This window comes from Rhodnius prolixus, unplaced genomic scaffold, assembly GCF_049639745.1.
Source record: "Rhodnius prolixus isolate KJV_2025 unplaced genomic scaffold, Rpr scaffold_1, whole genome shotgun sequence".
Classification (NCBI taxonomy): domain Eukaryota; kingdom Metazoa; phylum Arthropoda; class Insecta; order Hemiptera; family Reduviidae; genus Rhodnius; species Rhodnius prolixus.
Genome location: NW_027411581.1, coordinates 20,049,341 through 20,077,340, shown reverse-complemented (window position 1 = coordinate 20,077,340; position 28,000 = coordinate 20,049,341). Strand labels below are relative to the sequence as shown.

The 28,000-nt window shown below is 30.1% G+C and overlaps 3 protein-coding genes and 1 long non-coding RNA gene across 11 annotated transcripts in view; 2 read left to right on the top strand and 2 right to left on the bottom strand.

Annotated features, from left to right (window-relative positions):
• The window catches only part of LOC141447286 (protein FAM13B), a 148,080-nt gene extending 147,292 nt beyond the window's left edge, over window positions 1–788 (bottom strand). For 3 of the 4 annotated variants that reach the window (XM_074114700.1, XM_074114728.1, XM_074114735.1), the window contains exon 1: window positions 605–787. The gene's annotated coding sequence lies outside the window, so the exon portion shown is untranslated. Of the gene's footprint in view, window positions 1–604 lie in introns of all 4 variants that reach the window. The other variant, XM_074114746.1, reaches the window with a different exon arrangement.
• On the top strand, window positions 1–4,658 carry LOC141447436 (uncharacterized). Its single transcript, XR_012454320.1, has 2 exons — window positions 1–271; window positions 4,022–4,658. It is a non-coding gene; the product is annotated as an uncharacterized lncRNA (long non-coding RNA).
• Window positions 4,208–27,978, bottom strand: MICU1 (Mitochondrial calcium uptake 1). 5 transcript variants are annotated; one of them, XM_074114832.1, is made up of 16 exons: window positions 27,804–27,978; window positions 27,602–27,665; window positions 27,362–27,469; window positions 25,597–25,751; window positions 24,807–24,954; window positions 20,336–20,507; window positions 19,913–19,950; window positions 14,219–14,333; window positions 7,828–7,988; window positions 7,721–7,750; window positions 7,270–7,386; window positions 7,073–7,197; window positions 5,371–5,498; window positions 5,100–5,189; window positions 4,792–4,949; window positions 4,208–4,659 (listed from the first exon to the last, which is right to left on the bottom strand). In XM_074114832.1, exons 2-15 carry the CDS (start codon window positions 27,617–27,619, stop codon window positions 4,798–4,800), a joined length of 1,557 nt encoding a protein of 518 aa, XP_073970933.1. In that variant the 5' UTR covers window positions 27,620–27,665; window positions 27,804–27,978; the 3' UTR covers window positions 4,208–4,659; window positions 4,792–4,797. The 5 variants fall into 5 exon arrangements, with proteins under 5 accessions (XP_073970933.1, XP_073970938.1, XP_073970923.1 ...); XM_074114837.1 differs by lacking the exons at window positions 20,336–20,507; window positions 27,804–27,978 and adding an exon at window positions 23,950–24,109 and having other exon boundaries at window positions 27,602–27,797; XM_074114822.1 differs by lacking the exon at window positions 27,804–27,978 and having other exon boundaries at window positions 27,602–27,797.
• On the top strand, window positions 9,424–13,125 carry LOC141447385 (carbohydrate sulfotransferase 11-like). Its single transcript, XM_074114904.1, has 4 exons — window positions 9,424–9,776; window positions 11,249–11,465; window positions 12,296–12,675; window positions 12,761–13,125. Exons 1-4 carry the CDS (start codon window positions 9,597–9,599, stop codon window positions 13,007–13,009), a joined length of 1,026 nt encoding a protein of 341 aa, XP_073971005.1. The 5' UTR covers window positions 9,424–9,596; the 3' UTR covers window positions 13,010–13,125.
• Window positions 27,979–28,000: the final 22 nt, after the last annotated feature.

Here is a 28,000-nt window from a genome sequence, read left to right as displayed (position 1 = left end):
AGCTTTATCATGGGATTTGTTTTGTTTTATAATAAAAAAAAATCTAGAAATAGATTCATCTCAAGCACCTTTTGAGTAGAGGGTGCCTTAATCAACAATTAGAAAGGTAACCTACAATAAATCGTTTTTACATCATTGAAAAAAACAAAAAGATAAGTGCTCTTATGGAAATAAAGATAAAATTTGAAATAGACATCTAAAATCAAAAGGCAAACCAAAGATATATTCAGAAACATGCGCACAATAATCTGATGGCAGCAATTCTTCTGAAGTAAAGTGCATTCGTATTTGTTTAAAAAAATATTAATGTAGCTACTTGGAAGTTGAATTGAACCGTTAGCTATTTTTTTTTTTTAATTCAATAACTATTTGAACTTTGTTCTAGCTGCCTAGTATTCTTCCGATATTTTGTTCAGGGTTTCCAAAAAAAAAAGGCCAGAATGATTTCTTAAGTTTCAAGAAACAAGGTTTCATGCACTAATAAAATGGAGAAATTAGGAATAATACAGTTATCAAATTAATATTATTCAACACATATTCAAAGTGACAAATAAAAAAAATTAAAATAGAGTGAAGGAAAAAGTGAAAGGTTCAGATGACTTACCTCAAAAACAAGTTACACAATTAACCTAACGATTTAATAGTGTTTCAAAATTAATAGTTAATTAGACTTATACATGACGATCAGCAAATTATTGAACTTCTTAAAGTACACGACATTTACAGTTGTAATCAGTAAAATCTTACTGCTTCCCGAAAGAATCTTCTAGCCTAGTCAGCCGGGTTACATAGGAATGAGAGTTACCAACAATGTGTCAGTTAGCAATAAATTTCCCCGAAAAATAATATAGAAAAATCTAATTGAGCATTAACGTAAAAATAAAATTTGCCGAAAAAACATTAAAAACAAAACAGAAATTATACAAAAGTAGGATATTCAAATTACCGGAATGATTTTTAGGCCCATTGAGAGAGTGACAATTAGACTGTCAATTTGTAATTGTATGAACAATATTATACTCCAAAAAATATAATATTAATATTTGTTTCTTTAAAAATTACGTTACTAAAGAGACCGTTCATTATTTCAAGCGAGGCTTGAAAAGTCTATCTACCTAATTAGATGTAGGGTACAGGGGGGAGGAACCTCGAACTTTGCTATGGAGATTTTTCCAATATAAAAAAGTAATGACACTCGGACCACGAATAGGGATTTCTATCTTCCTAGTACGCGCTCATAACCACTTCACTAAACCTGCAAAAATGAAAAACTTCAGTAAGCAAGCAACAAGATTCATGTAAATCTCACTGACGACACTAATTCTCTTGTAATTGGCTATGTCCATATTGCAGAAAAATATTCCCTTGTTGTTTCAAAAATCTTTAGCTATGCAAGTTTAAGGTACCAATAAAGATTTGACCATAAGCGCATAAAAAAAAAAAATTATCGATCTTTCTAAGGGTCGCCGCTTCACCTCAATGACCGGTGATAGACAGCGCTGTCTCAGTGGACTATAACGAGAGAACAGTTTGTTCTCTAAAAAATGAGACACTAATACTGTTGTTTAATAAATGATTTCCTATCTTTATTTGTCTTAACACAAACAAATACTTTTTTTGTAGGGCTGGAAAAAACTAATATATAGGCAGTAAATTATCCTTCAGTTTCTTTGCGACGAACCATTAATTGTTTGGTAGAATACCAGCCTGAATTGGTCAAACCTTTAATGTTTCATGGTCCTTCATTTATTCGAAAATCTCTACAACTTTTTGAACTCCCTAGCAGAATAAATGCGTCTTGAGAGCTGATGATCTTGCTAGTGAATTATTTTTATAGCTTTAACATTATTTTCTATTTAAGTAAAAACAGCACTAAGTTTGTATGTGATCCTGGTAGATAAAAAAAATTAAGACAACGGGAAAACCAAAATGCATTCCACTAGCTGCCTCTATTTTATTTTAATCCCTTAGACGAATTTATGCATGCAAAGTAGCGCCTCCGTTCTCATGCTAACTAATGTAGTTTTGTCACTAGGAGGAAATCGTCGAATTTGGAAATTGGAAACAGAACTTTTATGTGTGTTTACTACATTGTTGCAGTTAAGGAGTGTATGACATAGCCATTTTTCTCTGCAACCATAGTTACATTTAGAACTATCTGTAAACTTTTGTGTAAGTACGATTTGGTGTGGTTTTAGTTGAACCTTTCGTCAGCCTTACCCCAGCCAATGTGTCAAACTAAGGTTAGTCTAGGATAAAATACTGGTCCTTGTTCTTATCAGCCGCCGCCTAATTATTCATAAAATCAACAGGTTTAATATATACTAAGCATTTTGTAATTGTAACTAGATTCTATGGACACTTTAAAATTTGTGTGAGAAATTCAAGTAATGTGGCCTTTACCAGGCGGTGTTTAGCCTCTCATCAGAGTCCTGGACGTAACTATAATGAAGCAAAATAAACAATATTATTATCACAGAAAGAAAGTGCTTTCGGCTGAAAGTAGTAGGATTTAAATAGTTAGTACTGAGAGAAATAAAAATACGGAGTAGGCAATGGGAGAAGAGACTTCTATAACTAGAAAATATACAAATAGGACAACAAGCATTAAATGGAAATACCGTATTCGGTATTACCATCATTAAACTGCTTTACTTAGCTTTTTTTAAACTACTTTCACACGATTCTTTCTTATATCTTCAAAAAACAATCTCAAAATACACGTAGTAAAGTAATAAAGCGTTACCTCCTTTCTGCACACATACTTCCAGCCACATCACCTTACTTTTCTTAAAACGTATTTCATAAATACATTACAAATATTTATAATTGATCTTTATTAAAAAATAAAGTTTGATTTTATTTGAGAATTTGCATCTCGGATTTTATCTATAAAAAGTTGAATACAGTTAGTTTAGGTTTTTTTTCCTATTGATAAAAGCACTTGGGTGTTATCATTTTTACCTTGCACAATAGTTGCTTTTCAAATACTATTATCTCAGCTCATAAAATATCTAAGCGAACAATAAATGCTTATAACCAGAAATACTTTTTATGAAATACTTTTCAAAAAACGAATCATATTTATAAATTTATAAAACGTAAGGCAAAGTACCCAATGAACAATATAGTAAGATTGCAATCACAATGGTTATTATGGCAGTGATTAAGGCATTCAAGTAACATTACCAAAAAATTAAAATTCATAAAACAGAGAAGAGTATTAACGTAAAATAATTTTTGATAATTTTTAATATTAAGACATGAAGTGTTCGGAAAACGAATTCTAGTTGAGCGCGAATTATTCACAAAACATACGACTTTAAAAATACTATAATTATTTCCGCATTAAAAAAAGGTTATATTACTTCCTCTCCAAGGCTTCAATTTTGAAAACATTCCCCAGGATTTTGGTTGAAGTTAAACCCAACAACAGAAAAGCAACTTTTCAGAATGGATTTATCAGTTTTTTCCGAATTTCTCGGATTTTTTTTTTTTTGTACACAAGTTTTACAATTAAGGGATAATAACTTTTATTGGAAACCTTCCGCAGTAAATTATTTTCAAAGAAATACAATCATTAGCATTCCTCTAAAGTGACATATCAGACAATGTTCGGTTCCGATAGCTTTTTAAGGTACATTAAAATAATTAAAACAAAATCTATGATAAGGAAAACAGGTAAGTTGGCAGGAAATTTTCCAATTTAATAATAGAATAGATTTCGAGAATTTGAAATTTTCTGGAAAATGGTTCCACTGCTTTCGTTCAGACAAAGATAAAATGCACAGTTGTAAATCTATAATCTTTATTTACACATAGAAAAATATTTTTGAATTCTGTGGAATTCGTAAATTAGTACTTTAAGTTTAATTGCTGGACAAGTGATGATAAAAGGCATTAGTTTGTTAACTATCTACCCAAATAATTTTGAAATTAGGATTATAATAATAGTTGAATTTAAAAAAGTCTTGGAGTTGATTTATAATTTCGAACTTAAAAATATTAATTCTCTTCCCAGGAACCTCTTACACCAAGTTGATAACGTCTGTAACGAATATTGCCCGGAGATCGGCAGTGCGCCGAAAAGGATTTCTAGATGCCAATAGCTTAGATGTTGGACCTCAATGAAAAAACCATAAAACATAAACACATTTCATCATCACTCAATTATGAATTAGGATATTTTAAAAAATAAAAATGACCATTTTGGTATTTAAGTGTTTAATAAGTATTTTGATTATTACAAGTTATGGATAAATAGGTATCGAAAGATTATGAAATTATCAGCTAACAATTGTTTAAAAAGTAAAAATAGCTAATTGATAATTAATTTATTATTTCTATTTTAGGAAGGCTTAATTTCTACATATAATTTACAAACAAAAAAATTATAACCAAAATAAATAATACACTTAGTAAAATTAAATATATAATAACATAACAATGTTTTATGTACATAACAATGATAAATAATTAAATTAACTGATGTTATTTGGCAACAAAAACCCATTTAAGTACAATAGTACAAACTAAGGAGCTAGTAAAATTTGTTTATTAACGAGGGAAGGTCATAATTTGTAGCTTCATGTTTATTTACTGCCGTTCTTTTTTTTTTTTGAACTCAGAGAGAAAATTCTATAAAAATGTATAGTAATCCTGTAAAGAATTGGAGGTCATATATTTTTATCTGTGTTTACTAAAATAAAATTATTTTCTGACAATGATTTTTGCGCATAATGTTTATAAAACAACAATAAACAGTTAATTACCAAATAAAACAATACTTACTAAACTTTAATCGAATAAAGTTGGTCTATTTTCTCTAGCGCATTTAGCTAATGATTGTATAAGTTTTACAAAGCCTGTATCCTTAGGCTTTTCTAGGCCACGTAGCAATCTGTTTTTCATAACTGCTATAAATTCTCTGTTGCTCAACTGATCATCCACTAAAAAAATTAAAAGATATAAATCAAATATAAAATAAATATCAATAAAAGTAAAATTAATATTTCAGAGAGGAATCCAATAAAGACAGAAGTATAAGAGTAGTAAAGGTAACTTTCGTTGCATTTGGGAATGATTTACTTGATACTAACAATTTTCGTCGAATATGGTGAAAACTACAGCAATCACATGGTCACTGAGATCTACGTGGGCAACAGTTTTTGCCACATGTTTCAAGGTTGCTGAAACAAAATAGTGAAACAAATTTACTTCCATTATAAACCAATTTTATTTATAAGAAAAACTGGTAATACACGTGGTACTTATAAAATTACTGTAGCTAAGTAATAACAGAAAAGCTCTTGAATTAAAAACTTTAAATGTGCGGTTCACGTGGGCAGATGAATGAATTAGTTTGATTACCTCTGTCAATAGAAGCTCCAGCAATATGATAAAACGTTAGAGCAGTATCAACATCATTGATATTATTGAGAAAGTGAAAAAATTTCAAATAATCTTCTTTGCTCACACCTTTGCTACTTTCTTTAAACCTGAAATAAAGGTCGACAGATTCGTGATTCATAAATATGGCAGATAGCTCTTGTTACCTATTAGAATTCTAACTGTTCTGTACTGCACTGCCAATGACCACTCTTTCCAATTTTAATCGAGCACTAGAGCAAATGTCAACAGCAAGCGCTAGATAGTTCCTCTTTTATAATCTTCAATACTGAGGGATTAGCAGTAAAAAAAGACGAAGCAGAATAATTTTACCGATATCAATGATACCAAAAACGCACTTTCTTTTATTGAAAATTGGAACCTACGTGATGAAAAAATAATCTAATTACAAATACAATCCAATTATTTTTTTAAATTAGGGATGCAAGACCAAAGAGCGTATTTATTTTTTTTTTTTTGCATTAAGGATCATTGTGGGACTCGAGGAAACGCAGTGATGATAGCTTCATTAGCCAAAGCAGCTTTCAATAAAGTAATTTTAAAAATCCAAATTCAGCCTTCAAAAGTTTGGTGCACCTTAACCTAGAAGGAGTGATTGCGAGGCAGAATAAATAGACGGAGACTCATAAAAAGATGGATTCAATAAATAATTATTTCCAGTTGCAGCACATAAACAATGGTATAAAGGAAATAGTGTGCAAAAATTGAACGCAATGCATATTAACATAATGTATATATTAGATACATATTATGAGGTCTAATCATGGAATATGCAGGGAGTACTTGCATAAGGTTGGCAAAACGTTGTTTAGCTAGTACAACTATGGGGAGGCGCCGAGCGGTTAGAGGCGAGACCTGCAAAGCTAATATGTATAGTGGTACTGGGTTCGATTCCCGGTCTTAGGCCTTGGATTTTATTTAATGGTTAATAAAAGAATTTACATAAAAGTAGGTTTGCTAATCGCCTCCGTCCACGACACCTAATTTGGTAATTGAACGTAAAGGCCGCCTGAAAAAGTAGGCATTACTTTACCTATGGGGAGGTCGAGTATTAGAAACACATGCATTCACTGCAATCTTTACCAATCAACGAAAGATGAACTATAAGTTAGAGAAACTAGATACCGGTTAAAAAAGTGTAAGTAAGTGAGATGCAAATACTAAATATGCGCACTTTAAAAACCGCATTTAGCTAGATATTTGCGGAAAATTAAATATCAAAATTTTCCCCAGCAATTCGTAAACTTCACAATCATTGTTACTAAATAAGCTACTAATATAAACATCACGGTTGATGTCGAAAGCTCATGCTGATGCATAAGAAACTATTAACTTTTTTAATTTTAAATTTCGCATAATGTTAGTGAAACGGATTGTAGAAGTAATATTCTTCGTCCAAACGGTAATTTAAACAGTTTATTGCTAATCAGCAGAGCAATTGGCTTATTGTTTTTTTTTTTTTTCAAAGACATGCTTAGATTATAAAGGTACAAAAATGTTTAAGTGATAAAGGTTCTTATGATCTTAAACCTCATAAACCTTGCATGTTATCTAATACAAATATTTGGAGATCTTATTATCGTATTGAGTGAATGCAGGGCCAGCCAATACTATTCATTTTCCGTATTCCAATTTAAATTTAAACAATTTATAACAAACTTACATTTTCTTAACACGTTTAAGCATTTTTGACTTTTTCTTGGGTGGATAGCCAGCATACGCTAACAGAAGTTCAGTAAAATCAGCTTCTGAAATGTTACCATTTTCGTCAGGATTTTTCCTCATGAACTGTAATTTAGAAATTATAGTCAATAAATTTTTAAAATAATAGATTATAAAAATTAAGAATGTATAAATTACCTCCAAACTTAGTATTTCCGTTTGTAATTGATTTTGAAATTCAAGAAATTTTTCAATTGTCAGTTTTTGATCCAACTTAGGGCCAAAGAAATAAGTTGTGAGAGCTGAATTGACGCCCTAAAGACATTACCGTATTAATTGTACCAAAATGCGATACAAAACATTATTATATTGGTAATCACAATCACTTCCAAACCATTTAAGAAACATAATATCGATAGGAATTATGTTTCTTATTTAAATTAATTTGTCATTTATACAGTTCATCCATTTCCTCTACATCCTAAAGAAAGCCGCAAGTAGCTGAATTGAAAATTATTTGTAACGGTAACAAAGGACAATCAATTAAAGTTTAACATTATCCGTTAACAATTAAAATGTATGAGAGATGCTATGATTTATTAAAATAGATGAGAAAGCTTTGTAGCCTCTACTGGATAGAATTACTTACAGACAACTTTCCTGCAGAATTTTGTTTTAGCTAATTTAAAATTCAGTATTAGCTATAAATCCTAGAAATAATTTAAAATACAGCTCTACTATCGCTTAAAAATTCACCTTAAACGTGTTCCCGGTGTTAGCATGATCTCTATGCCTACTGCCTATACTTGTCTGCAGTCTAATTAGCGTAGCCACTTTTTCAAATTCTTCACAATCCACATCACCATCTCCATTCAAATCGAACATACGAAAGGCTATTTCAAAATGCCTTCTTGAAGCTGAAAATTATTATTATTATTTTTTTTACGAAAAGTAGTTTTAAAAAAGGGAAACAATAAGATTTCTTAAAAGATGAGAAGTTACCATACATTCATTCGTCTTTAAAAAACTTTTCTATAGACTGATTGCAATGCTTATTAAAATAAAATTAAAATAAAGTGAAGAGGAAAATTAAAGAAATAAAAAATCACAAATTCATTAGCAATTTGCAAGATAAAAATATAGATTTCTCAACGAAATTCTTTTTACTACAATGTAATTACATGTTAATTACCAGCAAATGTTTTGAAACAGCTTTAAAGCTGAATTCTTAGGATTTAACATGCTTTACCTGAATATTACTGAAATTAATTAGGAATCGTTCATCTGTCCGGAGAAGCATTACGAAATTGGTATGAAAACGCTCTGTTCATAATGCTGAGCACTAGTGTCCCAAATACAATAATATGATGCTACTCAATCTGTTGTGGTCTGCATAATTTATTTACTCTTATTTAATTCATAAAAGCAAAGGCGCGTTCAAAGCTTACAAAAAAAAGAAGTTCTTTATAGACAATTAATATAAAATAAAATTTACACAAAAAATACACGCCTCCAATTTGTACAAAATAGTTCCACACCATTAATACATGGAATGACATTGAATTGTCTTCTCATACAAAACCATTCAATAATGGTAGCGGAGTGTAGCGACATTCAATAGTTCAGCGAAATTGAAGTTCAAGTGTTCTGTATAATTGTATCAAAACCATAATATTTACTAGGCTAATAGAACCTTATCAATTTCGCTAAAACTGTGAGATCGCGTTAAAATCAAATAATTATGTTCTTTGAATTAAAAAATTAAAACAAAAAACCAAGTTTGTTACTAAATCCTATTTATTGGGAGAGGAGCAGATCGCGGTTGCAAATCCAGTTACTTCCCAGCTTTGCTGGAGGCCACAGAGACACTTTATTTTTATGTCTTTTTCTGAGGAAAAAAACAAAAATATTTAAAACGCATATTCTGCCAGATCCCTAAAATATACCTAAAATGAAGACACGGTTCTTCACCTCGGTGTTCTTAATCATACAATTTTAAAACATATTAAGCCGTTGTGATTGAAATTTATAAAATGATAAATAAATAAAAATAAATCTATCCATGCCTATTACTAAATAACACCTTTGAGGATAAGTGGCGAAGTGATTGAATCTTTCAGAAAGAGATGATTTAAAATAAATGAGGCTAAATTAAAAAAATAGTAAATTGCTACTATTTTTTTCTGAGTCAGAAAACTTTCAACAATTAGTAAATGATCTATAAAAAAAAATAATAATAATCAAAAAAAGTAAAGGGGTATCAAAATTCTAAATAAATGTTTGTTATCAGAGTATGAACTTTTAACATTTAGATGCCACAACTGGAACTTATTGATCCACTGCATTTTAGGATATAACCTAGCCTACGCCCTTTCGAAACATGGGTTGAACTTACCTAAAAGAAAAAAAAATCAAAAATGCTATTTAGCAGAATATTGTAAAAAATAGTTGTTTTCGTTCTTTATTATTTTGTTTTTTGATAATTCCCCTTAAAAAAAAAAAATTGTCCACGAATATTACACAAAATGTACTATTCATTATCACAAATCTATTCGAATTATCTTTCACGACTGGGTTCATTGACGAAATTTTTGTTATTTATGTTATTTACTGCAATATATATTTACGTTGCAATACACTCTATGCCTTCTCGAAATGTTAAAAGGCCGACTACTAGCAAGAATCGTAATATTACTTCAAAAATTGTAAGTAAAGTTTTTACTATTATATTCTACGCTTTTGTAAACAAAATCTCCACATACATTTAATTTCATAGTAGATTAGCGGTAATCAATGTAGTTACTGATAGTGGTTTTACGTAGAGAAGATTGTGTTACATTTATAAAATTAAGTTATGATTAAGTTATGTTAAGGCTTTAAAATATGTCTTTGATTATTTAATAAGCGTGGTACACTATCAAGGCTGAAAGGCAGATTATTTGTGGGTATTACTTAACACACATTAGTCTGTACAGCAATCTTTTAATCCTGTGCGTGCGTGATAGTGAATCCGATCAAAAAAATGTAACGCACGACCGACCTTCTTCTAATATTTATAACGTACGGTAATATAAGTGTTCAAAGTTCGAAGAAAATTATTGAACCAGAAAAAATGGTTCGGGTTTTCTTGAAACTTTCTCTGATTGGTTGGAGAATCTGTACTATGCAGCATGAAATGGCAATTTTGAGGGAATGTGAGGCACAAAATTAGCTAAGATTAAATCTGTAAAGAAGAAAAACTTTAAAAATGGTTTTAGCGATATTTTTGAGCATACTGCAAACAAAAAATTATTGCATCCCTCTTACGTGAATTTCTGTTAACAAAATATGTTCGTAAGCTAATTTGTTAGCTTATTTTTACCCCTCATAAGAACAAAATCCGGTAATGTTTGGAGATTTTAAGAGCTAATCGAAAATATCCATTTTGAAAACCACTTAGTAAAAAAAAAGTGCACGGATAGGTCTGTATGTAAATGTGTCATGTCTTCACAGGACATCGTTAAATCATAGAGTTAATTTTTTTTGGGGCGCAACAGCTTCTCAGGTCATTAGCGCCTTCGCAGATTCCAAGACCCCTCTCATCGACTAATGCGATAAATTAAGAGGGGATGTCAGGAAAATACCCTATCACCTTATGCTTCACCCTGCCTTGTTGGATAAGATATTGCGGGTAGAAGTTTCATGAGATAGTAGCTAGAGTGGCTCTAGAACAAGGATCAACTAGATCTAGGGCGCTGAAGACCGTTGCTGTCGATGCGCCAAAACAAAAACAAAATAATAGATGGGGAGAAGACTAGTTTGAAGGAGATTCCCAGTGCGAATCCTGCGTACGGCTACTTCCTTAATCGTTACAAAAATGTTAATAGTTAATTAAGAGCTTCCAGACATCCGACATTTAATTTGGAACTTTGAAGTTAAGCTCTGTCTGACAAAATAGGCGATAACTTCTTTTTTTACTTAATATTAACAGGAGTTATATGTAACAAAAATTACAAATTTGAAGAATTGTAAAATAATTTGAATAGACTTTTAATATATGTTGATCTATTAATTTCATTTGAAACATATCCCGGAGATTTTGTTTAATTGCAGTTATTGAAAGTTTTGGGGAGCTAAATTTAAAAGTAAATTTGACATGAATAGTCCATGTTTTATAATATTACCTTTTACTTTCCAGATGAGGCAAATAGAAGAAAATGGCGTAGACTTATATGCAATAGAGGAAGAGATGGCACTTAGAAGAGAACAAATCTATACCACATGTCAAACATATAAATATGAAAACATATTACCAAATACATGGGAATTTGTAGTCGACGCTCATCATTCGTTAGTTTGGTGTAAAGTGTTTAAAGCGGCAAGTTCTACATGGATTTATTATTTTAATATTTTAGGTATCCATATTCTAGCGTTAATTTTGTTTTTATTTTGAGTCCATGAATATGATTGATAAGTACCTAAAGGTAGAGCTCAAAAATGATTAATTCAATTTTTGATCACTTAATGATCGTAATAATTTCTCTTAAAAGTAAGAAAAACGGTTCTACTCCGTTTTTCAATATACCCAAATGTATGTATCCCAAGTTTGGTCGCAAAAAAAAATGCAGGCAGATGCCAGTGCCAGACAGAGCCTGCAATTTTCGATATGACTGTACATTTTAAATTCTAATTTCAGTATAAACTGTACAAATTGGAAAATATGTCCCGTCAGCATTAAAAACAAATTGTTATTGAAGTTATTGGACAGAGTAGCTATTTAGAGCTTATAAATCTGTGAATTAAATATTATTCAACTTACTCTCCTGCATCAAAACTTTATCTAAAGGAAGAATGTTTTTCTAGAATCAGTGTATAGAAAAGAGATTTTATAGAGAAATCCTTAAGCAGAATTCAGTTCAGTCATACTGAAGGAAGTCAACCATCAGTAGACTCAAAATAAGGTTAACTAGATAACTATATTAGGCTGGTCAAATAGGATCGCTAAGTATGGAATGATAATGATACATTTAGGTTATAACCAGTGTATTAGGTTAAGTTTAGAGGCTTGTAAGTTATTCTGCAAGCATTGAAAATGTAAAGTCTACTTTTTGAGTATCTCGTTACAGACATCTGCTTACCGTCCCCCACAATGAAATGCTACAGAGGCCTCTAGGAACAGAAAATCTAATATTTAAACAATCCAATAGTTAACAAAATATTTTTCATTTGAAAACGTTCATTGTAGGTGGCTATGAAGAAAGTTATTTAAGAAAAGGCACGTATAATCCATTAAAACTGTTACGATCACGTTTTCCAAGGCCAACACTATCGCAGTTAAATGCAGTTTTACACTCTTCTCTATCATTTCTAATCGTAAGAGAACCTTTAGAAAGATTGCTATCAATTTATCAAAGTTTAAAATCATCACTAAAAGATAAATATAATTCCGAGTTAATTAATAAAATTAAAAAGCACACTTTTGATGATGGAAATCTGTCAATAAATGACTTGACATTTAAACAGTTTGTAAAATATGTTATTGAATCGAATATAGATGAAAAACCATGGACTCCATTATATAAATGTTGCGCTCCATGTACAGTGAACTTCACTGTAATAGCCAAGGTAGGTTGGTAAGTTTCAATGTCTTTTTTTTTTTATCATTTCATATGTATAAATTATTATTATTTTTTTAAATGTATGTTTTTAGCTGGAAACGTTACTAGAAGACCAAGAATATATAATAAAAAGAGCAGGAATTGAAGATATACTAAATACTGCTAAAGTAAAGTTACAATATTTAGCACATAAAAAAGTTGAACATACTAGCGATTATTTGGAATTATATTATTCAGAATTAGATTTTAAATTGCTTAACAAATTAGTAGAAATTTACAGTGTTGACTACGAAATGTTCCAATATAATGCTACAAAATACTACAACTACATTCGTTACTAAAAATTGTTAATTTAACTAAAAGTTATTGAAAACAAATGAAAGCAAGCAAAGTTTATTCTACTGACATTTATTTCGGTTAAGTGCTTGGAGTAGAGAATGAAATTTGATAAGAACAATTTATGCACCAGATAGAAATGAAATTTCAATCTCCAAATAAAAATTAATTTCACACTGCATCGGACGATTGAATCTAATGAGAATTTTATTTAAATATAAACAATTTTAATCGTTAACCTTTCACAGCTGGCCTGTGGCTTAACGCTTGATACAAACCGAACTTAAACACATATTTAAATATGAATATATAAATTGTAAATTATTAATTGAAATTTAATATTTAATACTTATTAACAATAAAATAGTAGTGTAAAACGTCTAACTTAAGCAAAACTTTAGGCATCAAGAGGCTCAACATGAGAAAGATAGAAATAAGTATGAATGAATAAATTCTAAAATTTTGAAAAGAATAAAGTTTTAAGCTTAAATTGTTTCACAAATTTTGTATTTTTTCATATTATTCTATTTTTTATAGTAACATTTTGCCACTTTTTACAGAATTTTTTTTTTTTTGCTTTAAGCGAAGAATGCGAAAATTTGAATTGTTTTGAATAATACTGAACAATAAAGTTGATTTTATCGGTGAAACATGTTTCTTCTGATTTCGAATGTTCATTCACCTTCCTAACATGGTGCATTTAAGTGCGAATAATAAATTTGATGATATCAATCAACGATTAAATTAAGGAAGCAAGCAAGCTTGGCAATGAATTAAGTAAAGCAACTCAAATTAACTTTTGAAAGTTTGCTTTACTTTCTTTTCCTATCAAATTAAACTTTTGGTCATTCTAAAAGACACTTGTCATTAGGCAACGTAATAAGTATTATTCTCGATGTCTAATTATAATAACTTAGAAGCAAAATTTATAATTTTAACGTGATCATGTTAGAAGTAAGATTTTACATTCTGTTAATAAAAATCTAGAGAAATAAATAGGTAAACTTCAGAATCGAAATGGGCTGACCATTAAGTTACTGATGTAATTCAAGAATACCTCCTTTAAAATGGAATGATTGATTTTATGTCAGTATTTTAAACATAAAAAGTTTTTTTTAATGCCCCAGACCCCAGAGAAGATAAGCCTGATAACTACCTCCTTAGAAAAATAAGGTAATCTTAAACAATAAAAAAGAATAAATATATTCACTTACTTGAGAGAACTGTAAGTAGAAATATATAGTCAGAAAAAGTGATTAAGCCTGAACTTCCCAATTTGTAGAAGATACTATCTTCATCTAGTGCCAATTCCAACTTCATGTGAACATTCTGTAAAATTAGAATAATAATTACCAAAAATAAATAAAATATTGAAAGTAAAAAAAAAAATCTGACATCTAATGTAATAGGTATTGAAATTATAAACATTATAACATCTAGAAAACGGAATAATAAGTTTTAGTATAATTAAAGATGATGACAAACAATGGAAACAGATAATAATAGATAGAAATTTAATGGTTTTATAAACAAATAGGCAAGAAGTAATGTAAAGGTTAATGAGAAAAAGAATGCATTTACATATATATCGAAAATTACTTGGCGATTCGCCGCTAAGTTCTTTTTAATTCTTAATCTCGTGGCACATTGATTTCTTTTAACATATTTCGAGCGTTTTAACTATGCAGGATGTCCTGATTTAAAAATAAAACAAAAAAATAGCAACTACTTTGCAGTCTATATTTTGTTTATTCAACTCTCATCTCTCCAAAATGCAAAATTTAAAGACAAAATCGAAATCAATAACGAATATGCAAAGATGGTTGCTTTTCTTAAAACATAGTTAGATAATCCTGTCTTTTCGTTAAGATGAGACAAGCGGTAGTAATCTATGAGGTCGGAACATTCCTTTAAAACAGTCAAATATCAAAAAATTAACCATTTACAAATAGGGTTTTGAAAGCAAAAGTTAATTTAATACTTATAAATGTGGGGTTTTTAAGGAAATGAAAACTCAGCCCGTTGTGCCCATAAATAAGTGTAGGTAACTGGAAGAACATTGGAACTATTTTAGAAAATTATCTATTTTTAAAATATATTTTTTATATTTAAAAAATACTTATACATAAAAAAAAAATTAATACAAAATATTAGCACTGTTTGTGCCTCCACTATTTGATTGTTACTGACTACGCAGTAGTGCAGCCCTTCCTTCTAACGAGATCTAATTTAATCACTGCAGCAAATTAGCAAAAAATTACTAAAATAAAGCCAACATTTAAAAATTGATACGTTAATTTCGAACACTTTAGTACAAGAAGCATGAACTGTCATTATAATATCATCTCATTATGATAAATTTATAATCAGTGAGTTTCAAAATTCCGGCAAAAATCGAGGACGATGAATAACACCGTAGATGATAAACAATAATAACAACTTATTTAACAGAGATGCTATAGTATAAAATCTAATGATAGCTTCTTCAAATAATACAAGACTTTTTAAACATCGTTATCTAGTTATGTAAAGAATCATTAAAATGATTCCCAACACAAACAACCGAGCATCACATCGTAAGCAAGCTGAATTTATGAATTGTGAAGGATTTTAGCACCTTGTGATCCCATATAAGCTAAAGCTGGTAGCTATCAAACTGTCCATATTTTTATTGCAATACTGAAATTTAATTTTCTAAAATGCACAATATTTAAAAATATTTACCAATAGTGCGGCTTTTTAACTTATGTTTTTTAACACACTAATCTGATAAGAATATTAAAATGTCTTCATGTTGTAGCAGAAAGAGTATAACTCGTTCAGAATTTTTAAGTAAAAAAAAAATTAGGTGCAAGTTCAAAAGGAATACCATGCAAAATAAAAACAATTATATATATGTATAAATTTTCTATGTGATTGTTTTAGCCCTCTCCATCTATGATTTATTTATTTAAGTGTTTCTATTTCATGCAACTTTAAATATTTTATTTTTTCTTATATTAATTAAAAAATTTCGGACAAACTTACTCTCATTCTATTATTAAAATACTTTTGTGAATATATTGTTGCTTAATTTTGAAGCAAGGATCTACAACTATGGTAAACATATGTATCGAAATATAATATATAATTTAAAAACAACTTGTCTTAAAATATTGTGCCTAGTTATCCAGCTAGTACAAATTGAAGCATATAAAATGTTATAGATCTTAACTCATAAGAAAACTCTCATTATTTTGTCAAAACAGTTCTATTGTTTGAGGAATAAAAATAAAATAAAATAAAAGAGGACTCGATTACGATTCAGCTTTTAAATTACATTAAATCCCAAAATATTTTTATATGAATATTTTAATTTTATCAATAGATGGTAGATCTGTATTGAAAAAAAAAGGATAGTGCTTCAAAGTTACCAAGGGTTGGCGTCAACATCCTTATTTTTCAGGGTGATAAAATTCCTAAATTTGGGGTTAAAAAATTACGAAGAAAAATAAAATAATGATGACGTATGTTTTGAATTTTTTTAAATCCTGAGTGCTTAAATGGTTTTACTTTTTTTAGCTCTTTTTTTTAAATGTTTACTTTGTTCATCACAAAATCAGAAGTCGGTAAAAAAGAAGTGACCATCTAAAACTGACAACGAATACTGTATGTTCAACTTAAGATCTCCTCAAAATATTTTATTATATAAATTATTTTCAAAATATAACATATATGTTTGGACAAACTTTGTAGTGATTCCCTTCTTATATTAAATTTATTTAAAATCGTCTGTAAGCCCATAATCAAAACTGAGTGCTCTTTTTTTTTTCTTAAATAGAAATAAAACAATTAAGACACGTTAACATCTTAGGTCATTGTGTCTGGAGCATGTCTGGCCTTCAGATGTACTCCGCTCGTTACAGACACTACATGGCTGCAGGCTATTCAACAAGCTCCTAAGAAGTAAAAATCAACAGAAACCAAGACTTCCTCGACCTGCATCCATTGCACCATGATTTAACTAACCCCTTTCTTTCTAAATGCTATTAATCCCCCCCACTTTCGGTTTGTTTGTGATTTATCCCATTAAGAATTCTGACGTTTACAGCAATCATACATGACTTCTAAGCATTTTACATCATAAAAAAAATATTTCCAAATTAAATTTTTATATTAATGGAGAGCAGGCATGGCCATCATTACACGAACCTAAATTTAAAATGAAAATAATAAATCTAGTAAGAGCTATAGCAAACTGACAGAATCGCCTTATCATCACATAGCTACGCTATTCCAAGTGGCAGTTTAAAAGCTTCGAAGCAAAATTCTGCTTAGTGAAGGAATAATTTGCTGCTAAATTTTTCAATTCCTAACAACCTAATGGTCTACAAAAAACATAAACATAAAAACAAGATCAACTAAATTGGAATATTTTGGTAAAGAATAGTTTTAATAGAATTTTAAATAAATGGAATTGAAACATGCAAAAATAATTATAAAACATGCAGATAGAACAAGAAAAAAAGTGTTTTTTCCTTTGAATTCAAATTATAATGAAATAAATACCTCAGCATGGTTCTGTAACAAGAGACAAAAAATGAATGGCGTCACACAAGAAGAAGAAAAACAGAAGTGTAGGAGAAGGGAACTTCTGAAATGCACTTGACATGAGTTAGATTATAGGGAATTTAAAAAAAGTACCTTCGACTTTTTTTTTGCTATTTACTCTACGAACATTCGTAAAAAAATGAGAGAATAAAAAAAACAAAATAGAAAAAAGTGTTCTAAAAAGATGACATGAGCCTAATCTCATTTCACTCTTAATAAAAATATGCCAATAGAAAAACCTCCCATTATTCCATATACTTTGACTACAAGATTTTGGATTGAAGCCTTTGCTGTTCTTTAAGTAACCTTTAGTCTGCTTCTCAGAATAATTTCTGCACATTTTTGAAAATATGTAAAATAGCTGATTAAAAAATTCGAATCGAAAAAACAAAATAATAACAAAAAACTAATGAAATTGTTGTAAAAATTTGCGAATAATGTTAGGAGAAAAGAGACTGAACAAAATTATAAAATACAGCTAAAACTGTTGTAACATTGTCACACAAATAGTTTTTGCAATTTCTGAGCTTGACTAAATTTACAAACATTTAGCTGACAATTTTAACAAACAGTGGAATTAAGTTGGCACTACAACAAAAAAACTCGTTAGAGTGGAAGTTATCAAATTGTATTTAAATATCTTTTCTTTTTTTTTGTACTGCGAAAACGATAGCAACATTCTTAATCGGTACATTCGTTTAGATTAGGTTGAGCCAGTAGATCGTTCAACAACTATTTTTAAAAAAAATATATATATATTTTGATTTAAATTTATTTTTTACTTGTAGCAAACATCATTTACGTGGCTCAAATAATTAAAATTCGCTAAGAGCATGAATTATTTAATCTTTGCTTGGAAATAAGTTGAAAAAGTATCTATATATAAAAAAAGAGCACCATAAAAATAACAGAATGCCGATCTTACAGCGATGTTTTAATGAGAAATCCTACCAATCGCAAGACACTAAAACATAAACACCACCACATAACTCGAAAATTGTTCTTTAAAGATTTTATAAGAGTTTGTGGATATAATACTCAGTGATTTGTTTTATTGAGGATGCGAACCTACTTCTTTCTATTCTTCATATCTTTCCCTGAACGTTGTAATTAGCAAACCCAAAAGCTAAGTACGCGAATTTGAAAGTAGATATTTACTAATCTTATATTAAAACAAGATTTCAGCAAACATCAGTTGATCTTGCCTGGGCTATAATTTCGAAGGTTGTTCATAAATTAAATATAATAAAATAATGTACATAAAAATATGAAGTTATTATTACAAAGATACTGACGTATTGCAATTAAAACTAAGCCAATACGATCTGTAAATTGCTTGAGTTTGAATGAAGAAAACAAAGAATGCTTGTGCCTGACAATAGTTAGTTCTTAATAGCACTACTTTTTTATTTTATCCCTAAAACAATATTATGCTCCAATAATCAAGTATTCATCTATTTATTTAGGTAATACATGTACAGATTTCTATTTGTTGAATTTACAACATTTTATAAATCAATCCGTTATGCAATGTACCCAGCATTCGTCTAATACAATCTGATTTCTTTAATACAATCTGCAGATTCACTATACAAAAAAAAGAGAAAAAAATTAAAACATTTTTCCTTCACGGCAGCCCAATATAAAATGAAATGCCTTGCTCACTTAGCAATAACGTAAAAATGTGTAAGAAATTTTGAACACACCACAAGGTATCCAACGCTCAGCTCATAATGGCTTTGGTTTCCAAAGGGGGCAATAACATAAGTGTATAGTTTACACCGGATCTTGCTTGAAAATTATTCTTGCCCTGTCTGCAGTCTACAATTTGTCACTAATTCTTTTGGGGCAGATCTAATGGAACTCTAGTTGAACTTATGAATTAAATATTAATAATAAAAAAAAACATTCAAGAAAGGCTATCTTTACAGTTAGTGCAATAATCTGAACCAAAACTCCAGAAAAATAAACAACTGAGAAAAATGCAAAGTACAGAAAAAATTGTAAATTACCTTATTATAGCAAATAAGAAATTCCCATTTTCTTATTAATTTTATTTTTCAAATAATAGAAATCGTGAAAAAAAGAGAAATGTGAAAAGAACATATTTTTTATTAAAAAGCAGGATTGTTATTTCTAAATTTTAGATTTAAATTTATTAATATATATACACTGTTATTCACTAATGGTTAAATTGATGTTAAGAATAAAACAATGAACTTTCGTGAGGGAATGCAAAAAATGGTTAAGAAGGTGCCTAAGTTACAACAAAAGGAATACTTTATTTCGTTATTGTGACTAGTTACTTTCCCACTCACCTTTGGGTCATACCTCTTGTATTGATCTAATCCCAAACCTGAAAATAGAAATTTTGCTTTAAAAGAAATTATTATATAGTAACTTAAAAATCTAAATAAAATACGAGTACATTATATACATACATATATTGCAATCTAAACGATTCATGCAAAATAAAGCTAAAGGACATTCTTGTATAAAATTTTTGCTATAATAATGTAAAAAGAAATATAAGAGGAACCATAAAAAAGGATTATCAATCAGGAATTTCGAGCAAAACTGGCTTTTAAGGTGGAATTGGATTGAAAAATCATACACAATATTTACATAAACTTTAAGAAAATGAACAAAGGAACCAACGAATTAATTTATAAAAAGTGAACAAACAATCTAACAAAAAAAAAAAAAGTATCGAAAATAGATTATTCAGTTTAAGAATTTACCATCTGGCTGTTTAATTCCAGGGGTCATAGATCGCAGAAAATCATCTGGAGTCATAAAAACCTCATGGGATTCACTTGACCCATGAGTATGGGTAACTTGAAGAGTGGCAAAGTAGCGAAACACCTTATCAGGAGTTGAAAAGTGCCTGATTCGATTCTCATATTCAATTATCTGTTACAAAAGAAGAAAAAAATGTCCATTTTTTTTTTTTTCTTTAACGGTATTGCATGTACCATTTTATTTAAATACTGTCACATAACCGACTAGTGAAATAACTTCATTTTCTAACAAATAAAAACTAAAAACGTAAATAAGAAAAAATAATGATTAAACAATCACTGTGAAATTAGATTCTATTAAATATGAAAATGCATAAAAAGAGGAACTGAAACGACCTATCCAAGGCAACGATTAATATGAGTATCTGAGCAAACAAATTGTGTGACAACAAATACAATTCCTCTTAAAGGAAGCTAGGCGCTGATTGCCAAAACTGATTGTGGTGTTACTGTCTTACTGCAGTTTAATCGTCTCTGAGAAAGACCATGTCTCATTAAAAAAAAAAAAAAAAAAGAAAGCACATTTTTAATGTAAATAGGTTAATTATTGTTGTGCATACCCAAAATAGGTTTGGTTGTAAAAATAAGACATACAAAATAATTTTTAATTACCTAATTCTTAAAAACAATTTTTGAGTAAATGAATAAAAAAAAAATCACAAAATTAGAAAAAATAAAAATTAAAAACACCCTTTTTTTTGTTCTCTACTGATTATTTCCACGTATGGAATCGACCATAATACTTCTTAGTTTTGCAAGCCTCTGCTCAAACCGCTCGACCGTCTTGGCAGCTCTTTTAATCTAATTATAATTCTCTTATAGGAAATAGCGAAATAATTCCTTTTGTGAAATAGATGAAACAAACAGACTTCACACCGGAAATTTTATTTTGTTTAAATGCCTAATTTAAACTAATTTTAAAAAAGTTTAAACACTTTTTTCACGTCAATGTGTATATATTATCTATCCATCTAGTAAATTCATTGGTTGCATTCATTGTTTGTCAATCGTACTTTAGGGTACACTGAACCGAAATATCTTCAGTTCGATTATAGAAGAATAATTAATTTGATTAAACTGATTGAATTATAACTTCGAATGCAAGAAAATGTTACATTCAATTTAATTGCATGTTATTCTATCAATCATGCTTCAATATCAAAGCTTGCAAGTATCTCTATTCACAATCAAAAATTTTGCCTACAATTTGCATCATGGAGGTCTGTTATTTTTTACCTTAGATCAGCGGTTCCCAATCTTTTTTCATTAGTGTACCCCTTTACCTGATTGTTTCCTTAGTGTGTACCCCTAACTTATATGTATGTAAAATAAATAATCGTATTCTTGATTTTACGTATTGTAACTTTAAATTAACAGCAAAACAATGTGAATATAATGTGTTTTGTAAATAACATACTCGTATACTTATGATATGTTCCCATTAAAAAAATCATTTATGAATAGGTGAACATTTCAAACCAATAACTATAGCAGGGGTCGTAAATTGAAACAGCAAAACGTTAATAAAGGAGAAGTAAATTATATGCGGGCCATGTGTAATATTAGTCAAAACTAAAGTAACATTTTTTTGAATTTTTACATTTTCAAGAAATCATTTAATAATTTTTGATATACAAATATATTTACTTTTAAAAAAATTCTGCAGTATCGAATGAGTACTTAATTCTTGTCAATTTATATGTTATTCAGTTTTATTATAATAATTTTGTAATTAAGTTGAAGGAATCATTTATTGTATAATTTTTTTCTCATTATAATATATCTGTACAATTTTTATATCTTCCGCCATAATAACTTTTTTTTTGCGTACCTCTAAACAATCTTTCGCGTACCCCAGGTTGGGAACCGCTGCCTTAGATAAAACTGGTGCCTTAGCATTAAGTTCAATCAGATTAGTTCTGAAAATTAGTTCTAGTGCAATAATTGAATTTTAATTTTGAATTAGTAAATAGCAACAGTTTCCCATTTCAAAAGGCAAATTAATATTCTGATTCTCATCATAGGTTTTTGTTGGTTTTATGGACACACTACTGCGTTTAGACACATTTTGTGAATGCCTCTATAACAAAGGTTATAGCTATAACAAATTATAATGAAGTAAAAAGAAGGTACAGCTATGCTATATCATTTCGGGTGGGCTTTACGTCCAACTGCTGATTCAGTGTCGTGGATGGAAATGTACAAACTTTCTTCACTATAAATCCTTTTATTAACCATTAAATAAAATCTAGGCCCTAGAATGAGAATTGAACCAGAATCAAAATACGTACATGTTAGTTTTACGGGCCCTGCCTACAACTGATCGGCTACATTTTTGAGAGTATCAAAGGTATATACTAGAGGCTTCAAAAAACCAGCAATTAAATGTTTATATCTTACGGCAAGATAAGATTTGTAAACTTGTAAAAAAGGGGAAATAGCTTATTGGTGCCATATCCGAGCAGTATTTTCAATGATATTTTACACCATCTACTGGCAAACGTAACGATTTAGAGTCTTCTATCGCCTGTTCGATATGTTCACATACCCCACACAAGAGGAAAAATTATTCAAGAGCAATACGTCCAAGCTGAACAGAATCTGAGAATTATAATAAAGTAATGCAACTAGATTTCCTAATATAGCATAAAATTAAGAATTAAATCTTTATAATCATCTCCGACAGCCAAGCTACCATCAAAGCGCTAAACTCCTGTGTTATCAGCTAGAGGATAGTTTGGGAATGCCTTAATAAACTCAAAGTCTTGGCCAGAGATAGCACTGTTACCTTATCAAGTGTCAGGGCACTTAGAGAGATATGAGGTGACTGACGTCAAGGCAAGGCAAGGCTCAAAACCCCATTTCATGGAGACCAAATCTTATTCGGGTTAAGCGATGGTTATGAAGTGGGAAAAGAAGGTTTGAATAGCTACGCTCTAGACTAGCCAACCTGGTTTGAGAATTGTTACCGAAACAGACCTGTGCCACAGCTTGAGTAAAGACAATTCTGCAAATGACTTGTTTCTTCTTCAAGAGGTACTAACTGACTGCGATACATTATCAAGGGAAAGTTAGAAACTTGTGAAGTTACCATGTGCAGGAGGGCATACGCTCCCAGAAACCCATTTGTGCCCAGAGATTTCTTAGATATTTGGACTGAAGAGGATGCTGAAACTGGAACAAGTAAGATCTTAAAAGATGGCGGTGCATTGTTATATCTTTGGGGAGAGGTTGCAAAATTTTCATAAAGAACTGAGCCATAATAAAAGGTCTGTTGTAAATACAGTTAATTTAAAAATGTGAGCAACACTTTACCACTAAATAAACAATCATATGCTTAAAAAAAGTAATACCATAGATTAATCCTCAAGGATATTTTTATAAAACGAGTGTTTTCAAAACAGCCACCGTTTGTAATAAGCGTTGATTAGAAAATTTGTTAATTTACCTCATTCAAAAAATCAAGTTAGAAGTATTAATTGAATGAAAGAGATCTTAGTACCAGAAATATTTAATTCCGTCATAATGAAAAAATAAAAACCAGTTTACATTACCGTCTGGTTGTTTAACACCTGGTGTTATAGATCTTAATAAGTCAAATGGCGTCATATAAATTTCAGTCCCTTGAGGTGTTATTATTTTTACTGTTGCGAAATATCTGAATATTTTATCGGGAGTAGAAAACATCCTGATTCTATTTTCATATTCAATTATCTACAATTCAAATAACCAATAAATGTTTCTTTTCTTACCAGTATGATTAATGAAAAGTTGTGATTAATGCATTAATAACAAAAATTAAAGCTATTAAAAAAAAAAAATCACTTGGGAGATAAGAGTTTGACTCTTATTCGGACTTCAAATGCTGAAATAAATATTCGATAATTTTTTAACCATTGAGGCGACACAATTTTATTTATTTATTTATTTATTATTATTATTTTTTGTAAACTGTGATGAAAGACATTCGTTTACATTCACAAAACGTCTACCTATTAATTTTTTGTTTCATGGATATCTTCCAAAGCAATTTACATAAGAACAGCCTTAAAACGACTGAGATTAAAACGGTACGTTCTTTTTTTTCTAATATTTTTTTTTTTACGATTATAAGTTTCGGATCCTTCACCACCTCCTTTAAAGAAAATTTAGAAATGGCAATTTCCTTTAATTTTTTAAAATCATTATACTAACACTAATCACAATGAAAAAAAAAGAAGTATCTGAACATAACATTTTTTATTTTAATTTTTAAAAGTGAGTGGTGACAATTTAAACTCAATGTGCACATTATCAAATATGGTTTTTAACGATAAATCTTTTTATTACTATATACTGTGTTGGGTCATTCTGCAGCAAAATAAATTTGAAACTCTTAACCAATTCATTGATTTAGATAGCAAAAAATTACCTTCCTGTCTCTAAACCCCACTTTGTCTTTTTCCTTCTTTTTCTTTTTCTTAGCATTCTCTTCGTCTAGATCATTACCATCCACCCTAACTTCTGGTCTTTCAATTATTTCAGCTGCTTTCACAGGGGGAAAAAGATCATCTTTAATTCTATAAATAAAATTTATATTAGAAACAAGTAAAGTAGTAAGTAAAGTAATCGCCTATTTTTTCAGGCGGGGCTTAACGTCCATCTACCAGTCAGATGTCGTAGACGGAGGCGACTAGCAAACATTTACTGTAAATTTCTTTTATTAACCATTAAATAAAATCCAAGGCCTACAGACCGGGAATCGAACCCAGTACCACAATACATATTAGCATCGCAGGTCTCGCCTCTAACCTCTCGGCTACCGTGGCGCCTATTAGAAACAAAATCGATCATTAATGATCGTACGTTCCAAGCTTTATAGCTTTGAACATCTAGAGATTTTTTAAATAAGAGAATATACTTGAGAATTTTTCCGTCAAGCCAGCATAATAATTTCATGGAGCCCAAGCCTTGTGTTATGTACATGCGTTCCTTCATTATCGCACATGTTTTGACAATCAGTGAAACATAACAAATAATTTTTGCAGAGAGTCTTGAAAAAGGGTGGGCACCGAAAAAGGTTTGTCCATCCAATCCCAGCAAAACCACATGTAGCGAACAAGTACTTTTAATTTACAAAATGAATAGACGATAAATTAAAAAAAAAATTAGGATAAATTATTTTCAAATATCATTTATAATTTCTATTAGCCATTACTTACTCTTTCCAATTTATGAAGCAGCCTAAAAACAGAGTCCCAATAACTACCATCCAAATTTTGGTACCTTTTGGATCATCGGGACGCCCATGGCTAATATTTTTGTAGGTACGAATTTGATGTTTCTGATCTGCTCTGTTATTTAAACTAGAAAAAAGCTGAAAAAAGTGGACAATTTATAAATTAACTAAATAAAATAACTTTTTTTTCTCTCTCTTTTTTTTAAGCGTTTTACTAAAACTTTATGAAGAATCGACTACGTAGTTCGTAGTAATTCATTTATGGACAGAGAAATATATGCATTAAATATCATTTTTTCCCTTTCTAATCTACTGAGCAAGAGGAAGTATTGTGACCGTGTTAAACTTTTATATTGTACCCTCACTGGAAACGTATGTTCTGAGGATTCTGATTTCGAAGAAGTGTTTAGTATTTCAAAAGAGAAAAAACATTGATCGCAGGAAAAACATTGCTTACAACCCCCAGGTTACCTAACTCTTGGATCAGAAGTATTACTTTACTAAATGAAGTTTTTTTTATCAAACATTTCTCCATAAATGCGTTCAAATATATTCTAAGATTGGTTGTGATGCAGCATTTCTCTTAACCATAACCACATTGCTGTGAATGGTTTACCACTTATATACCAATTATGATAATGGATGAAAGTCCAAAACAGTTCAGGGATACAAGAAATATGCGTGCTTCCACTAATAAAAACAAAAATATTATTCAACACTGCGGGCCTAACCCATTTTCATCTTATATATTTAGTTTTAAGAAAATTTCTCAACGGGAAATACACTTAACAGAATGGACTACTCTCTTTTATGAAAAGAGATTTCTTTGATATCTTGGATTGAAGGGAATGTAGTAGGGCGCTATAGATCTAGAAGAACGCCGAGCAATTCAACTCACTTCGCCCAAGCAACTTCCTTCATTTTCATGGCGATATTGGTGTCAAGGAAATGAGGTAACAAGATCCAGTTTTGAGTTTGGACTGGTAGGGGAAGCGTACTCCTGAAATTTAGGCTTATGCGGAAGGCCACACAGGAGGTTGAGCCAGCTCTGCTATGTCTCTGGATGACTTAGGTTTTGAAGGTTCATCGTCGAAGATCGTGATATCCCTAAAAGGAGGGTCCAAATCGGTTCACTCTTACCTTAAGCTTTTTAAATGTACAAAGCCAGGAGGTATGCGGGAGAAAATCGTATGAAACAAATTAATCCAATTTATTATAACTATTGTTTACACATTCTCGTGAACGTTGGATTTTTTTAGACGACCGTAACTTTACAAAAATATTTAATAAAGTTCCTGATTAAGGGTACTGTGAAATTTAATGTGGTTGGTTTAAAGCTTCTTTCTTTAGTGAGCATTATGATTATAAATTCATATACCCACATGCATTGGGCCATTCTTTAACGTATTTTTTTTCCCCTCCACCAATAAAAGAACAGTACACAAAAAGATATACTTCATCTACTAACTAAAGAAAAAGGGTGTTATCAAACTTTATCTCAACTTCTTAATATCTTCTTTCAAAACAGAGGAGACAACTCTCTCTTCAAGAATTAATGTATTGAAATAAAGGTGGATATTTAAAAACTTTTCAAGCAATGAAGCTAACCAAGGTTAGAGAATTTACCTAATACGTAGTATACTGCATACAATCCTAATCACTTCACCTAACCATGAACTAATTTTTTTGAAGGTCTAAATTTACTACTACAATTAGTAACAGCAATAAATAGCTTAATAGATACTAACTATTGTATAAGATGGCGCTAACACAGAACAATTTCTTACTCCGTGTAAATTTCTCCTTAAATATCTGCTAATCGCCAAAGGAAATATTGTTTTGAGGATCATTTTATGCTTGAAAGAAATATATACTTTAGTAATAAGACAGAAAAAATTACCTTTCAATTAGTTTTGTTTGCGCACTATGGAATAAACAAAAGTTTACTCTAAGTATAGCAGAACATCAAGATATATTGTTAAACATACCTTTTGTGGCTTCAACATTCAATATAAAATTACTGGCATCTTTCCAAACGCAAAGAATAATACACTGTATAGGAAAAGAAATTATGTTTTGATTAGGTACTTCTAACCTTACCGCCTGATGGAAACAATATAAAAGAACTAAGGAGAAGCAGTTTACTGATTACAGAATTCTTAACGAATACTCTCTTGACGGGTTTCTTACTTGGTTAGGTATTGGTGAAGGGTAAAAGGTAGGGAAGATCCAAAACTTCCAATACGATACCAGTATCGATAACCATCTTTCTATACCAGGTATCGTATACAAGAAACTTTATACATTATACATTAGTGGGTACCGATACTTTTGAGATGGTATGGATATCTTTTCCCGTCGAAGGAGGAAATGTGAAAAAGAGCAAT

Coding starts and splice junctions, on each gene's coding strand:
- LOC141447385 (XM_074114904.1), top strand. CDS start 9,597: ATGTACTATTCATTATCACAAATCTATTCGAATTATCTTTCACGACTG. Junction 11,466..12,295: donor TTATTATTTTAATATTTTAG/GTATCCATATTC, acceptor CGTTCATTGTAG/GTGGCTATGAAGAAAGTTAT. Junction 12,676..12,760: donor ACTTCACTGTAATAGCCAAG/GTAGGTTGGTAA, acceptor GTATGTTTTTAG/CTGGAAACGTTACTAGAAGA.
- MICU1 (XM_074114832.1), bottom strand. Junction 25,752..27,361: donor TAGCGCCATCTTATACAATA/GTTAGTATCTAT, acceptor CACTTTTTTCAG/CTTTTTTCTAGTTTAAATAA. Junction 7,198..7,269: donor CGGAAATACTAAGTTTGGAG/GTAATTTATACA, acceptor TCTAAATTACAG/TTCATGAGGAAAAATCCTGA.